General features: G+C 35.5%; 1 protein-coding gene across 1 annotated transcript in view; it reads left to right on the top strand.

Annotated features, from left to right (window-relative positions):
• TTC33 (tetratricopeptide repeat domain 33) overlaps nucleotides 1-17,086 on the top strand; it is a 46,166-nt gene that overhangs the window by 10,737 nt on the left and 18,343 nt on the right. The window contains exon 3 of the mRNA XM_084225860.1: nucleotides 13,921-14,002. Coding sequence (XP_084081986.1) covers nucleotides 13,921-14,002 — 82 coding nt within the window. The remainder of the gene's footprint in view (nucleotides 1-13,920; nucleotides 14,003-17,086) is intronic.

Below are 17,086 nucleotides of genomic sequence, written 5' to 3'. Positions count from 1 at the left end.
ATATAGCATTAATTTTATTTTCATTACTCATTATGATAATATTTTGCATTTAATTTTTATCGCTGACTCTCATAGCTGTGCTTGAAAAATTAAAATGTGTGAAAGCACATGAACTGACGTATTTCTAGCCTTGTAAAGTATACAAATGTGCAGTAATTAACTCTACCATTTTTTACTTAATTTTTCTGGCAGTCTGATTTTCCTTGAATCTGATGTTTATATGCCAGCTGCTAGTCTTTCAGAGATTTTGCCACATGAACATTTACAACCTTCTGTATGAGGTACCATAAGTGTACCTAGCAGAGTGCTACTAGTGCATTTTTTTTTCTCTTCCCAAGGGCTGTGCTGAGGTGAAGTGCTTCAGTGAGAGCTTCTCTCATACTTGTCTTGATTTCTGAAACTGTCTTCATTCCTCTTCTCTTCCTGCATGTTACTGGGATAAATGATGATACTGAGACATGATACTGAGACAGGGATCATCGTTTCAAATAGGTGACATGGTGGGAGTATAGCCAGCATTACTGCCATCCTGAAAAAATCAGTTTCTGCTAGCAGGTGTGTGTTGGTAGATGGCAACTATCAGCTTGTAGAACATGCTTGAGCTTAGAGGTTTTGCCTATACCTTCAGTTAGGAATTCTGATGGTGCAGCTTTTAAATGTAGACAATTCTATTATTGATATGCCTAGCATAGTACAATTTAGCAAAACCTAGTAATTTACATTAATAATCTAAGCAGTTTTTATAGAGAAATACAAACTGGAGCCTTTTACACTTCCTTCATAGAGTCCCCTGTATTAATTATATAATGTATTATAACATGGATACTGTAAAATGTGATCATATCTTATTTTTTAAAGTGACGGTTTTGTTGTTTTGCTTTTTGTCCAGATCTAGTGTTAAATACATGTAATTCCTTTTACTTGAATAATGAAACCTTTGTATTTAGAATTTTTTTTTCATACTATTATTTCTCTTCATAGGGGAAGCAGTAGGGAAAAAAATTAAGTGGTTTCCAAATTTAATAACTTTGGCCAGCTGCTCTTTAAGTCTAGTTATTGTTGCTGACAAAGATAATATCCCCCTCCACTGCTGTTGTTTTAACTGTCTCTGTCATTCACGGAATTTAATTTTGAAATAGTAATTTAGTATCCCTTGCCCAGTCCTTACTGAACATGATGTGTACCCATTGTCTGTATCTTCAAAAATTAAAATATACTGATTTTAAGGGATTGTAATTGCCCATTTGGTTCAGTGTTTTTCTACAGAAGCAGGATATGGCAGTGTACTTCTTTATAAGGTTTTGGTTCCTGTATATGTCAGCCTGTCTTCTAGTTTTCTAAATGGTGTCCATATCCTGTGGCATATTGTGAAAGTATCCTTAAACTGAAAAGGATGCTTGGCAGTAAAGACTTAGAATAAAAACTCTCTCTCAACTTCTTGTTCAGCCAAGTCTTTTGAGGGTTAACTGAAAAAGCAAATGGGGAAAATTGAGAGTGGTGCATTCTCAGTTTACATTGTAGAAATATTTGATATTGTAGGACTGATAGTGGTTAATGAGTTCACTTCATAACATTAATTACTACCACAAGAATGACTGCTTGGAAGGGTCCTGTAAAGTAACATATGGTCATCAAATTTATAGGAATTTAATTTATTGTGTCTCTTGACTTCCTCTATTGTTTTTTGTCCCATTGATTTATTTATGTGGCAGTTGACAATGCAGTAATTTTGTAGACAGTTGTTAAAATTATGTCAGGGCTGAGTTAACTGAAAGCTAGGACTGGTGTGTGCATTCTCCCTAGCTTTGGTTATTTGGAAGTATCTGGTCAAAGATTGCAGTTCTACCACTGGATAAGCTGATCTGAGTTGGGAGTCAATGTGACCCAGTTCTGCTGCTCTTTCATTTCCACTACTTTGCCATGGTCCCATTTTTTTGTTTTTACCCTGGGGGGAGCCAACTCAAAGTACCAGTTAGTCACAGCACTGCAGAGGAAGCCTGGCTGGAAAATAGTCTCTTTCTGGTTGCTGCTTCTGGTCTGGTTTATAAATGCTTTTGACAAAATAGCCAGAAAAAAGGGAGTGAGTGGCCAAACAGCAGGAGAAGAGAAGTTATTTCATTTATGCCGTGTTGTTGCCTAGTTGTTGCCTGTGTTATGTTACTGAATTGCCCATAAAATTTGAAATTATCTGTGAATTTGTTTGTACTTGTAGTTGTTACACTTTTAAAAGACTCATCTGTTTTCAAATGAGTCTTTTTGTCTCACTTCTACTGTTAGACTGTGAACAAACTACTTCTAACTTCCTGAAGTCCCTAAATGGCAGTTATTTTCTACAATTTTAGCAGTACAAACTAAAGTACACTTTTTTGATGCAGGGTGGGTGCAGAGAGACAAAAATGTTAAAATACATTGTCAAGTACTTTAGGTAAATCATCTCACCTATATGAAATTGGTGGTAGACATTATGTATTTTCTTGGGTGACGAGTATATTTGTCCTGGTCTCACAGAGAAGACTCAGTATTTACAGTATCATCCTCAGTTTTATACTGTTGTGTTTAAATATTGGAATTGTCATGTTTTAGACAGGAACCATACCTTTGCACCTATGAATGCTGTCCAGTACCCTCGTAACAGTGAGAGTGGTAATGCAAGCCTCCTCTCTTCTTGTGCCTTCTGAAAAACAGTCACAGAAATTTTGTTTTTATGAAGAAATGAAGTTTGCTATTTTGCAGTCAGTTCAAACTAATTAATAATTTTTACAGGCTGCCATTCTTATCACAAATTGGATATATGTTCACGCCAATCTCTAGAGTTTTACTGGCTCTAGCAGCTAAATGACAAGTGTTAAAGCAATGTTTTGTCTTTGACCTGTCAGCTGGGAATAGAAATCCAATGTTATAGACCATGGATGCTTAAGCTTTTTGTCTGCTGCAAAAATTAGGAAATTACAGTTAAACAAAATGCAGTTCATAGTTGTGGGTTTTTTTCAGCAACAGTCTTTGGATAAGAGATCTTGGTAGCGAATAATGGACTGTATTTAGCTGGCTCCACAGTCCTGTTTTTACTGTTAAAAATAGGAGACACCTGTAAAATATGTTGAATAGCATAAACTTACTGAAAGGAGTCTGCAGCCTATACTTCTCTGTAGTAAGCTGTATTTGTCTGGAAGATTTAATGCAAACTTTTCTTTTCCTGGGAATTGGCTGTTTTGACAATAAATCCTCCTTCAGTGAATTTGGATGTTGACATAGATGTTTTTATATTGGTTTTATTCTAGTCTGTGAGTGAAAGTCATCTGTTTGTCAGAAGGTTAACTTTCCTGGGGTTGCTCACATAATTTATTTTCCTGTATATATTTGAAATATTGTATATTTTAAAATAGATTTTTCATTCAGTTACGTGTTTCAACTTCCAGTCCTCAAAGAGCATTTCTGATTTGAATTTGCTTAATATTTACTGAGACCTCAAAAAGGACTTAAATAGGGGCTTGAAAGAGAAAAGGTGTACATATAACATTCTAGGGATAGGATCACGTGCTGAGATTAAAATGAAAATTTTCCAGTCCAAAAAATAATTTTTGTGTTACTTCGTGCCTGCTACACCATCTTTCTGTCGCTGTTAGATTAGAAAGTTTTTTTGCAGAGCTCTGAGTATGAAAGTGATAGGATGCTGTTTGCTAAAACGCATTTTTTTAGAATGCATTGAGTTTCATTACTATCACAACAGCTGTTTTGTTTGGTACAGTAATTCTCCTGTGTGATTCCAGTGTAACACTCTCCAGTGTAGTTCTCCAAATGGAGAATTACACCAGGGAGCTGCCTGGTATTTTAAAACAAACTGTTGGACAGGTCATAACCTTGATTAGGCTGTTCATTTGCTTCAAGGAGCAAAAGCTTTTAAACTCATGCAAAGCAGGGACAGGAAAGTAAACTGAGATAGGTGAGGAGAACGCAAAACAACTTTTAAGGACTTACCAGAAGGTTCCAGAGTCACTGGAAGATGAATGAATAAAGTTTTAGAAATTACTTATTTTTGTAACTGATTTCTTTTGTGAGAAAAGGGACTGTTTTTCTCACTTTTCAAAAGTGAGAAAGGAATTGCAAGCAATATTGTAAAAAAATTTAGAAGGGCTGTTGGTATAAAGCAGAAAGGAAATTGATACTAAAATTGAACAATAATAATGAAAGTGTCCTAATTAATTTACATAATTGCTGTAATAAAAACAAAGGAAGTTTAATACAAATTAAGGGTATTATTACATTGAGCATTGTGTAAGTATGAAGAATTTTTAACCTGGACCTTTTTTCTGCATAATTTATTGTTTTTTATTTAATTAGCTGATTGTGAGGGTGTCCAGGTTACTTAGTTTTGGTCTTTATGTTCTGATAATAAATTGAGATTGAGAGAGAAAAATCATAAATATTGAGAAAAACTGGGAAAATACCACCAGGGTGAGGTAGTCTAAGTCTAAAGAACATTCATTGGTGCTGTTAGAGTTTGTAGAGCTATAAATTCAGGAAAAGGAATTGTAGAGATAGACTTTTGTAAGTCAGACTTAAGTATGTTCATTTTATCAGTGTAATCAATATCATGTGTAAAGAGAGAAGGTAGTAAAGAGTATATGTTAAAGGGCATATTTTTATAATTGAGACACAGGTCTGCTCTCCAGAATGCAAGAAGCTATCCGGCCTTTCTTCCTTTTTGGTGGTTTTTTTCCCCCCAGAAGGGATCTTCCAGTTTATAGATACTTTACAGCCCTGTGCATTTTCACAACAATCTTGTGTCGTTTGCCCTGTTTGCTTTCTTGAAAGTGTCTTGTGAATCTCTTGGTGGTGCTATTTTTCAGAACTCAAAATATTCCTTGTAGATATTTCCTGCTAAGTAAAGCATGGGATTTGAGTCATAAATTAAGAATAAGAGGGAGAATGAATTTTACAAGTTAGAATTCAGAAGCATGGCATAATCTGAACAAGTCGCTGAAGTATTCCTCTCCAGTAGTCAGCACAGATAAAACCATCTGATATGCTATTCTTCTGTTGAATCTTTAATGTTTCATTTTGCATTTCAGGCTGTACTATAGAAAAAAAGTTTAAATAGATAGTTCCAATAGTTCTTGCTGTTCCTCTTTTGACAGGCATTACTTTATTGTGCAAAATGACAGTGCCAGCCAAAACGATCAGCCTGAATAGTTCCTGTAAGGTTGCATTTCAGTAGAAAGAGAATTGTAAGTGATTAGTGAGCTCTGTCATGGCTCTTGAAGCACAAACGTGACTCATCTGACCCTTTGTAGAACGTTTTTGTCTCATGAAACTGAATGTCACCACTCCTTGCTGTGATAGTGCTGGTACTGAAAAGTTGCTGCTCTGCTTGCTGCTTTCATGTGGATGAATTCTTAGTTATTGTGAGATTTAGAACGGCGATAGTTTCCTCAATTCTAGGTAGTTGACACCCAGTCTCCATACAGTCTGTATATCTATGTATATTGTGTCCTTGCAGATAGATTGTTCTGTTTATTATTCATCTCTATTTTACTTATTTCAGGAGACTTCATGGCTATTGCTGACTAGTACTTTATAGTCATTTGAAATCAATACTTTCTAGTAGTTTCAGCTGTCTGGGAGGTTTATAGAGCACATGCCCACTTAGTGGAACTTTAACAAAAAACTGCCTTTCAAGTACGAAAATACATTAGAGAAGTATACATTTCCCCTATCTTTGTCTTTTTGCCTATAACTTTTGTCCTTATTATTAATCAGAAAACATTGTAAAGAGGCTGTAATAGAAATAAAAGGAAGCAAAATTACATTATTTAACACAGATAACAAAAGCATGTCAACTAGATGAGATGGAACTGATCAGAATACAATGTGAGCAGACTGTTGTTTTCTTGAATCATCTCTCCCCAAATATTTTGTAATGTTAATACCCTACTGTTGAGCATCATAATTTGGCAGTAAATAATTTTGAGAAAGATAGAGGAAAGCTGGTATTTAAAGCCCAGCATTTAATGAATTCTTTTGTTCTATTGACTTAAAGCCTTAATTTCTATGTCAGATTTCTGAGAACTGTTAGGATCATAATGTTAAGTAAGAAAGAGCTGTCCGCTATCTGTGGACAAATAATTAAAGGCTTGAAAGGAATAAATGTCTTCACAGTTAAGAGCAAAAGAGTTGACATCTATAATTTTGGCCTCTACCAGTGTGTGTCTAAAGGGTATCTGAACAAGTGATTCTCAAGACCAGAACATTGCTTCAAAGGCAGCATAACAGTTTTTTCCTACCTGCTGCTTTCAGAGGAACTGCTGTTGAAAATATTTTGAAGAACTAAAGCTTTCTATTTAGAATTTCATTCCAGCAATAAAAATGTGTTACTTCTCCATGAATAGTTAAATACTACAGCTATTGCAATGTCTAATACTTGATTAATATTAATTTGCAGCTTCTGTTTAGAATACTAAAATGGTGAACTGATTTTACTGAAACAATACAATTAATTCTAGTTTGAAGCTTGCAGGGTTAGGATAGTCAGTTCTTACTGCTTAAATAATGAAAATAGCAGGTTGAGGTGTGATAAAAATGACTTCCTTCTTGTATTTTTATGCTGTTCCTGTTTGCTCCTGTTTATTTGGGCTTCCTACAGACCTTTCACATATAAAATGACTATCAATACCTGATATTAATTAGGTTATATTACAAGTCTGGTCCAACCATCTATAAACACGTGGAGTGCTTTGTTAAGCATACAGCTTTAGACCCTTAAGTGTTGTCATTTTTACCAGTTGTGGTCTAATCTGATACTAACGTTGAACATAAAAGCATTTGAAACTGAATTTTAACTGTATGAATGGAATTAATATGTATCCTTTTTAATGTTCATAAATGAACACTATTTATAAAATGTACTAAATATTCCTCTGTGTGAGAATATTTTTCAGTGGTGTGGAATGTCTTGACAATTGCTGTTCTTAAGCATTCTGATATGACTTCCAGTATGTGCATGTAGCTGTTTACTCTGTATCAAGTGTGTTGTTAGCACTGCCTTTCTAGATAGAAAACAGGTATGTTACCTAACTTGCAGCTGTAGATATTGGAGAAATGCAGGTAAAAGGTTTGCCTGTCTGTAGAGAAGTTCTCAAATGTTGCTTGCTATCTGGTGGATTAAGATATTTCCTTGTGCATTTTTACTCATCTTTGTGTTCTATTTTGTAATTGACAGTTTAGTGTTAATAGAATACAGGTATAGATAATCTATTTCTTTTGTCTCATCCTGAAGGTCAAACATTTATCCATACTGCACCTTCAAATTTTTACATGGCAAAAACCTAAATACTTCTCACCACAGTCTGTCTGTTAATATTTCTGCTGTTAATCAGGTATGCAGTCAGTGACAGCAGTCACTTCTGATTGAAAACTTGGGGTTTCCATCACAAAACTAAACCAGCAAAACCACTACTTAACTGAAAGAAGTGTAGTTTCTTGGAGTTCCTTTCCACCACTCCGAATAACACTCTGGTGTCTTGAGTTAACAGCTTGTAGCAAGATCTTGAGATATTAGGTATTCTCACTTAAAAAGTACAGTACCGAGTTCTCAGGACTACTGCAAATGATTAGCAGTGTATTTTTAGCCCTTCTGACAGTCAGCATGATGTAATCTTACTGCAGGTAAGCAAATTCCTCTGTGTTATATAAATTTTCTATTAAAGTCATATTTTGAGAAAAAAATATGAAGTAGCAGTGTCAAGTCCAGAGAGCAAGCAGCCAGAAGCAAAGGTGTGGAATTTTGCATGTGATTGGTGTCTTTTAACTAAGATTTTGTTCAGTAATATGCAACTTACTTGTTCTGTTTCCCTGAATAAAAAGGATTTTTTAAAAGAAAAAAATATGCTTTGAACTTGCTTGTTAACCAGCTATATAATTCTCTTCAGTCAGAGCTTAAGTAATGTTGTCATTTTTGAAGACTAAAGACAAGTGTAGGCACGTGCATACGTGCTTCCCAAAGCCTCGGTTGGGAACAAAGCCCTGGAATTGCACACACTGATGGCTCGGGAATGAAAATTTGCATTTGTGTTGCAAATTTCCTTGTCTTCTACTTACAGATAAGTGAGGTATATGCATGGGGTGGAGCATGAAACAGTGATTGACCAGTAATTATACAGACTACATAGGTTGTAAAGAATGGAGTAAAGTAAGTCAAAGGCAGCAGAGCCCTCAGCTCACAATTCAATGTAAAATGTACTTGCGAAAGACAGGTTTGCTTACTCCCCATTTCCTCTGTATTTGTTGCTTTAATTATTTCTTGCAATGTACTCCATTCCTGTGTCTCAAAAAAATGATTGTGAAAAAGCAGTGAGTAATTGTTTTGAGAGTACTTTTTCATATCATAAGTGAGGAACTTAAATGTTATTCCTCTGTGAGAGAGGCTGTCTGTCAGAGATGGTACCAGAATCCTGATTCTGTGGCTTTTGCTTTAGGGTACTTGATTTTTTTATATGAACTTGTTTATCTTTCTCCGGTATTGTATTTCACAATTTTTCTTTGACAAAGGTAGTTTCAAAACTGCAGTTGCCCAACAGATACAGTGATAGAAATTAGCCATATTTACATTTGTGGCTGGAATTAAAATTAGGGAACTGGTGAATGGAGCTTACATGAAAAATTTGGTCTTGTAGTTCATTGTCATGATAGATGGTAATTAGTTTTGGCGCATGATGAAATGGTAATTCCCCATCTGTTCTGTGGAAGTTGTTGGGAGAGAGAAGTGTCTTTGAAATACTTGTGTAGCTATTTAATTTTATGATATGTTCAGCTGATTCACATGTAACAGAGCTGTGTGTTCATTGTATATGCCAGATGTATTTTCATTTTTTACACTACATATGTCCAGGTGTTAATGTCCTGATTTTTAAATGGTCTAATGTGCGCAAGAATAGTAACTCTCAATATGTAGGGTTTGAAATTATGTACTTCAAATATGATCATGCTGTTTTGCCCCCCTGTCAATTCAGAAGAGTTTGTTTTCTCAAAGGGTAGCTGCAATGAGTTTGTTTATGTCTCCTTTACAGGGGGGTATGACTCCCGTGTATGGTCAGGGGCCATTGAAGAATTGCCGTGCACCTCTTGTGTAGCCATACCTAACTGAGACTCTTAAATTAAAACATTTTGTTGAAAGGTCTAGTGGATAATAAAGCAGCTGTTTTTTTAATACATAAATCAGAAGTGACCTTTGACACTCTACCACAAAATAGCCATGTTTTTGTGCTGCCGTGGTCATGTTTCACCAAAAGTTGTCAGAATTTTCTGACAAAAAATTGGGAAGTTGCTAAAACTTCAGATGAACATTTTAAACACATAAAGCAAGGTAGTAAAGTGTACCAATCCTGTGACTGTTGTCAGGCCGTATGTGCTGTGACATCAATTTTCTGTGTGTGTTTAAGCAAACAACTTCTTGTCACTTATTTATGAACTGTTCTTCTGTAAATGCTTCTACTAAGTGCTGTACATCTCTCTCCTCACCCCTAGCAGAGGAGTACTTTACTGTGAAAATCTGGCAGTATTAGAGAAATCTGAAGTTGTTAAACCATCTTAAACAAAAAAGCCATGTGACATTCATTCTCCTTTTTCCTTCTTATTTTCCTCATTTACCTGTTGTTTATATCTTTTCTCCCAGAGTCTAGGCCTGCATCATCTCCCAGCTTAAAAAGGGAAGTTTATTCCTGTAATCAACTTCTGCTTTAATTTTCATTTCTCTTTTATGTAGTCTGTATAATTACTGACTAGTGTTCTTCTCCTCTGGTTTCCAACAAATTCAGAATTTGACCCTGCACTAGGTTAAAATTGTTCTAGATGATGTTGCTGGTGGCAGCAGACCATTCATGTTCCTCCTCTGCGATAGGAATCTTTGACAATTAGGCATATTCTTTTTAAAATTTGCTGTCCCTTTCTGAGCTTTGTCTGTGTTTTTCCTCATTATCCTGAAACATTTGATTGTGGGAGTATCCATCCAAGTTTCTTCATGTCTTCTTCTCACACTGTACTCCTGTACTCTGCCCCTCTCCTGCAGATGTGTCTTATTCTATCTGAATTTGATACCATCTCCTCTTTTTACTATATTTGCAGATATTTTCAGTGTCATTCTGGTTATGTCCTGTTTCACTCTGTTCCTGAGGCATCAGCCTGAGAGTAAAAATATCAAACTCTAAATCCTGCATGAGCTGTGGTGCTGCTTTTTAGCATTTTATGTATGTGATTCAAAAATTGATCTCTGTAATATGAACGTTAGGTTTTTTACCAAGAAGCCTCAAGAATTTTTTAAAATTTGTTTTAATGATCTTATTTAATGAGTTTAAGAGATCCTGTTTTCCCAGGAGTGGTGTTGAAAAAGTGAAGTGTAAGCACGAGATGTTTGTTTCAAAAGTTTGGCAAGCTGTAAAAAAATGTGCCAAGTTTCTGCAGCTCCCAGAAGGTCAGGAGCACATCTGAAGAGAACAGTTTCAGTACTTTAGGGGAGCTTTGGGGTTTCACGGGCTGTTAAATAAAAAATGTCTAAAACTATCAGGTCTTTTGTCCTGAAGCCATTCCAGATGTATCCAGTTGTCAATAATTTATTTCTTTTTCCTTTGCAATAAAGAAGAGAAAATGTGAATTAAATTCCGATTGTTACTGTATAATAGTTTTTCTGTAGTGAAGTATATACTACTTGGCTGAAATCACTGTGGGTAGCTAAGTATGCTTTGTCTGTGTACTCACATAACAGGAATTCTACATTTCAAAATATTATAGTCTTATCTTAAAAATGCTTTGTATTACTGTTTAGGTGCTTAGTTGTAATGAACATATGCATAAGGGTTTTAATTTTTCTGGAAATACTGTTTTCATAACTTATTAAAAACAGGTTATGGCCATTATTAGTATTCTGTGACTTTACAACTACAATAGATAAATTTTTATAGCCATCCCTGAGATCTAAAAATTAATGGATCTATTTTTTGTCAGTTTAGATTTTGCTTAACATTGCTTTTTATTTAGCCAAGAGATAATAATGTCATAAATCACATATCACTGGTTCTCAGTATCATACAATCCTAGTGAACTCAAGATTTTTCTACTCTGGCTCCTGCTTGAAGCAGGGTCAACTACAGTGAGTTGCTCAGGATATTGTGAGTTCAGTTTTGGATATCTCCATTGATGGAAATATGCTTACACAGAATTTTCTGTGCTTCAGTTTGTGCCTATTGCTTCTTGTCCTGTTACTGGGCATGACTGAGAAGAGTTTGATTCCACCTTCTGAACTCCCTGCCCTACTTCCAAATTGGGTAATTTTGCACCATGGTAAGATTCTTTTAAGCCTCCCCTTCTCCAGGCTGCACAGTCCTGTTTCTCTTAGCCTCCCCTTGTATGACAGATGCTCCAAGCCCTAAGCAGATGTCATATTTATATCAAAGCTTTCCTTTTCAAAACTACTTCTCCTCACAGTGGTAAAGTACAGTGGTAAAGCTGTATAGTTCAGCTCAAAAATGATCCTGAGAAACAGTAAAATAATCTATTTTTAAAATTATTTATTTTGTAACACTACCCCTGTGTTAACTCCCTTCTTATTTCAGTTAAGGTTTATGGTTTTCATAAAGCATTTACTGGAACACTGACTTTATAATATTATCTTATATTCCTAGGAATCTTTTTCAGTATGGTGGTCAATATTTAATATAATCTTTTATACAGTCTTTTCCTTCAGAAGAATGAGGTAAAACATTCTTTGATTAATGGACTACCTTTTTATAAAGAATTTTTCCTAAATTTGCATTTCTAGAGCAAGCAACAGTGGCTCATTTTTGCTTAGTAAGGATAGTATCTTTATTTTCTCCTGGAGCAGCAATAGAAAGATATTTTTTTCTGAGTATTTAAAAGAATAGAGTAGACATGTTTTATCAGACATTCTAAAGGAAATAAGTGCACTGAAAAGAAGACAGTTTCCCAGGCCTGTGGGTATCTGCAGACTGTAAGCTGATTGTCAGCAGTCCTGTGTAGGTGGAACCTTTCCTTCACCAGCCTTCTGCCATTGTGTTCCTAGTCTGGGAAGTGATTCTGGCAATCTGTTCTTCCTTCTCTCGGAGCATACTTTCTGAGGCTCACAGGCAGAGTTACATCATTTACTGTTCATACACAGAACACACATAGCATAGTGTTTCTGTGGAGGTACTACTTTTCCTCCCTTGTCCGTCTTTGTTCTCTTTTCAGACTGTTGGCAAATCATCAGCAGAACCCAGCAGGATTTGGGGGATATTAGCTTATATTTTATCCTTCTTTCAGAGTTAGCAGGTTCTTGCTTTGAGTTTTATCACATTCAGATTGGTGCTTTGAGTAAAGAAGTAAAAATATAGAAGTAAAAATGAAGGTTCCTGAAAGGCAGCTTCTTTTCTTACATCTTTTTATTTGCAGAATGCCAGTGCTGGTCCTTCCTCTCTGGTTACTGATGTTATTACTGTAATTTCTCTGTTCTCCAAAACTTTTTTTTAACTAAACTTTTTTGCTGTACTCACAATATTGCACCTTCTGCATGGCCAGGATACCACCTAACTGAGCTGAGGACCCTTATTCATGTAGGCCTTATTTGCAAATCTGTGCTAGGTCTTGGACTAAACTATAATATTCTTGTCCAAAAATAGTCCCTGCTAAGTAAATAGCAGCAAAACATTTCTACTGCGGCATGTAGAAAATGTCATGACGTTTTCTTTAGGGTGAACACCTGGCCATGGGGTATGAACTGAGATGAAAAATGTGCAGCTGGTGCCTAAACTTTGAGGAAATGTGAAAATTTATTGAAACATCCTTTGCTTAGCACTCAAACATCACGGTTAATAGTGAATCATAGTGAGAGTTTGACTTCAGTTGCATTGCTTTTCCAGTCAGTTTTCTATTCTGAATGGATTCAGAAGTTTCTGAAGTCTTTATGTGACTGCTCTGGCAAACCTGCAGCTGTAATACAACCTAGAGGACTGAAAACTGGGGAAAGAGAAGGGAGGGAACAGTGGGGAGTAGGGGAAGGTAAAAACTGTTTCGTATGAAGGGCATGTGAAAATTGCTGTAATTTTACCTATACTATATTAAAATTGAAGCATGTGTATCTTACAAGAGTAACTGTTTTCATACCTTTGCAGTGTAATTAATACAAATACAGGCATTCCCACACAGTTCCATGGCAAATGTGGATTTTGAAGTTGTAGAGAACATGTGATAACCCCACAGGCTCATTAATGTTGGTGAAAGGCCACCTTTATTGCGCAAAGACTGTAACTGCATCTCACTATTCTTTTTACAGTTTTTCATTGTGATTCAAGCTTTACCTCTTTTTCAAGACAAAAAGCTACTTTTTATTGTTCTTTCTCCTAGGAAAGAGCAACATGGTGTATGCTTTCCCAAAGAGTGATTTCAGTATAGCTGTTTACTTTCCACTTCCTTCTTATGGTTGTATCCCAAAGTTGTTTATATGTCTTTAGAATCTTACATTATCTTACAGTACAGAAATGTAGGCTTTTTAGAATAAAAAGAACTTTTAAATTATGATTGTATCATGGCATGTTGAGTTCAGAATATATTTTTTATGCCTGGCTAAGGATGATTTTGACAGTGAGGGAAGTTGGACTCAGTTCAAGATTTCTAGTTTTAAGTCATTAAACTTTGCCTCAGGTTTCCAATGTTGCCTTGTAAATTCACTTGAGGTCAGTTCTGTAGTAATACTTAGCATCCATTTGATCAGAACAAAAATACTCAGTTCCTGGAAACAGTTGTTATGGGTAAGTGATTAGAAAAATAATTAATACTAATTGTATGCCATGGCACTTTCTTTAGGACAATGTCAGGATATAAAAATAAAAATCCAGTCCCTTCAAATATGTTGACATTGTAATATTGTTTTAACTTCAGGTACAGAGAGGCTCTTGTCAAGTGGGATGAAGCACTTCAGTTAACTCCAGAGGATGCTACACTTTATGAAATGAAATCACAGGTAAAGCATTACAATTCTTTGCCAGTTTAGAAGTTAGAAAAGAAAACATTGTGCTTGTGAACAGGTACTAGGCAACATTGTTTAGTTGTTGTGTGCAGGAACTCCAACACAATTTAGGTATTTCGTTTTTACCAACTAACAGGGTGTTAGTTGGAATAATGCTGTTATCCCAGCCAGTCACAGTAAACGTCTTTGTTGGGTTGGAATTGCAGAGAAGAAAAAGATATTGGAGGGATCAAGGAGAGCTTTAGTGTGATAGATTAGCAAATCTGACCATTAAAAATCTGCCTGCTCTCTCTAAAGATTGGGCTTAGTACTATCTACTGTCAAGATTAAACATGAGTACTGTGTGCAAGTGGTTTGCTTTAATCTGGTTTTGTATTCAGTGTACACAGATAAACCAGTCATGTAAAAGACTTTATAGTATCTCATCTAAACCTGCCCTCTTTCAGTTGGAAGCTGCTCCCCCTTGTTGTATCACTACACGCCCTTGTAAAAAGTTCCACTCTGGCTTTCTTGTGACTCCCATAGGAGCCCTCTGGATTGTAGGAAGCATCTCAACAAGCCCCATAAGCTGTGCCTATTGAGTTTCACCAAGTGGTCTTGAAAAACTAATTTGTTTGAGGAAGAGAGCAAAAGAGGAAAAAAAAATTGGTGAATGTATTATGTAACTTTTAGAAACTTTGCCATACTGTTTAGTTTCAAAATCTTTGTTGTTACTCTAATTCTTTTATTGTGTAAAAACCCCAATCAAGACCCTAACACCCCTACTTCCCAAAAAAGAAACCAAAAATAACCAAACCCCAACAATCGCCAAGAACCAATGCTGGTTCTTTCCAGGGTGTGGTGGCTGCTTTTTCTATGAATATTACCACATTTGCTTCTCACAGTCATCTTGTCTGGTGAAGAAAATTTGATTCTGCAAAAGAATTGATAGAAGAATCATGACTTCATTTCAAGGCAATGAATACTAAAGGATGCTTTTGTTTTATGTAACTGCAGAAGGTTTAAATCTTACTAGGTTATGCATTTGTTTTGAGAGATTCTTATGGCTTAAAGGTTTTTCTTTAAATTGTTTTAGGAGAAGTGTGTTGTTGTCTTTCCATAAAGGTTAGTGTAAGTGAAAGAGCTGTCTAGCCTAGTGGAATGGCTGGAAAAGAGTCACACAAATGGCATGAGCATGTAGCAATACTACTTTCCTGATCTTTTTCCCAGTCTCCAGCAAGCTTTGGCCTGGGACTTCTGTGTGTTTGGAAGTGCTTGAACGATTATTCTTCAACAAATTTGTTTCAGTGCATTCTGTTCCCATGTAAATTTCTAATATCTGCAGAGCTATGTATTAAGGAATTTCACATCCTGATTATCCGTTATTGGAAGACACAGGATAATACAATTCTGCTTTAATTAGCAGCACTCCAGATTGCTGTAAAAGGTGTTAACTTACATAGCAGTTTCTATACAAGTTTAATTTTTAACTTCACTAGTAAAGAAGGTCTTAACATCTGCTGAGATGTGAAGATGGTATTGGTAAATTTTATTACCCTAGTTTAAAGACTTAACTCTGTTTTGAATAAAATAGAAAGCTGTTTAAAATTTCAGGACAGTTCTGCTCAGCAGGACAAATTAGTGAACAGCTCCCTTGTAACTATTTATTATGGTCTTATTTGAATGCAAGAATTTAACACACGTCCCCAAAAACATTATGTTTAATTGAAATTACACCAAAAGTAAATATATTCACACTGAAAATAGCAGAACTGTGAAGTGTGTAAGCTTACCTGGATTGGAGCTATGATGCAGTGAATTATTCAAGGAGGTGCTTGCTCCAGATAATAATATTGAGGAAATGTTGTTACTTGGCTCCCCAGTCCCTGTATTTATATCAGCAAAATGGCAAAGGTGAGTGAGAGACACACAGCTTTTCTGCTGACCAAGAGGAACTGCGAAACAGCTGTGTTACTCTGATTCATCTTGAGAATGATATATTCTTGTCTAATGATACAAGTGGAGAATAATGAAAGCTGAAAAAACTGAAAAAAATGCTGAAGGAGCCCGGGCCTCTCTGCTACCATGCCTTTGCTTTCTTTCTGAAAAAAGAGAGCAGTTCTCAGCAGTTGCACCATTTCTTTTTGATTTCACTTTCTTGTATTGCATAACACTTGTTACACTGTGAATGAGAACGCAAGAAAAGCTTGTGTATAAAATATACATTTATAAAACTATTTATTGAATCTTGTAAATAAAACATGTAATGTTTCAATTGGTAAGTCTCTTTCATACATGCAAATAATTATTGCAGATTTTTTTTTCAGTATGACTTATGCTTACTGGAAGCTGTTTAGTAGAATGTGTAATTTGATACCTTTGTACTTCTAAAAGCATTGATGTGAGCTGTAGAAATCTACTTTTGCCAAAATAGAAATACGTAATTCATTCAAAAAATATTGTGGCCAATATTTAAAAGATATTGTCTTAGAGCTGACCATGTTATTCCAGTCCAGCATATCAACACAAATACTGGAGCTATTACAGTGTAGCTGTAAAATGAAAATGTTTTGGAGGAACTGTTCAGCAGCTTCAGAAATGCTTTGACCAGCTCTGGGTCTGTAAAAATCCCCCTGTCTTGATATATGTGTCACATGCTAGAGGAGGAGATTCATGTTAGGAATGACTTTGTGCAACATGCAAAGATTCTTTATGGTCTGTATTAATTTTCTATCAGTGAGAAAATGTCTATTCATGAAGAAAATCTGTTGGAGAATTAACATTGGAGGATGAAGTCAGTTTATTTTGCACAGGCTTGAGTATCTGTCTTACATTTATTAGGATAACCTTATATTGGGTTACAGAGCAGCTTCTCCATTCTTTAGCATTTCCTTTCTCAACAGCAAACTTAACATTTTCAATACTGCATTGTTTAATATGAAGCTCAGATATGATAATGGCACTGTAGGAATCTGTAAATATTTGTGGTAAGTTTTCAAAGATCTGTATTTTATCAGATGTAGGACAAATATCTTTCAGTACTTCTGAAGAGCAGAAATAGTGCTAAAAGTTCCTAGTTGTCAAAGTTATTTGAAATAA

The sequence above is a fragment of the Fringilla coelebs genome (genome assembly GCF_963513975.1).
Source record: "Fringilla coelebs genome assembly, chromosome: Z".
NCBI classification, from domain to species: Eukaryota; Metazoa; Chordata; class Aves; order Passeriformes; family Fringillidae; genus Fringilla; species Fringilla coelebs.
Note: the sequence above shows the minus strand (reverse complement) of the source record. Positions and strands in the feature narration are given on the sequence as shown.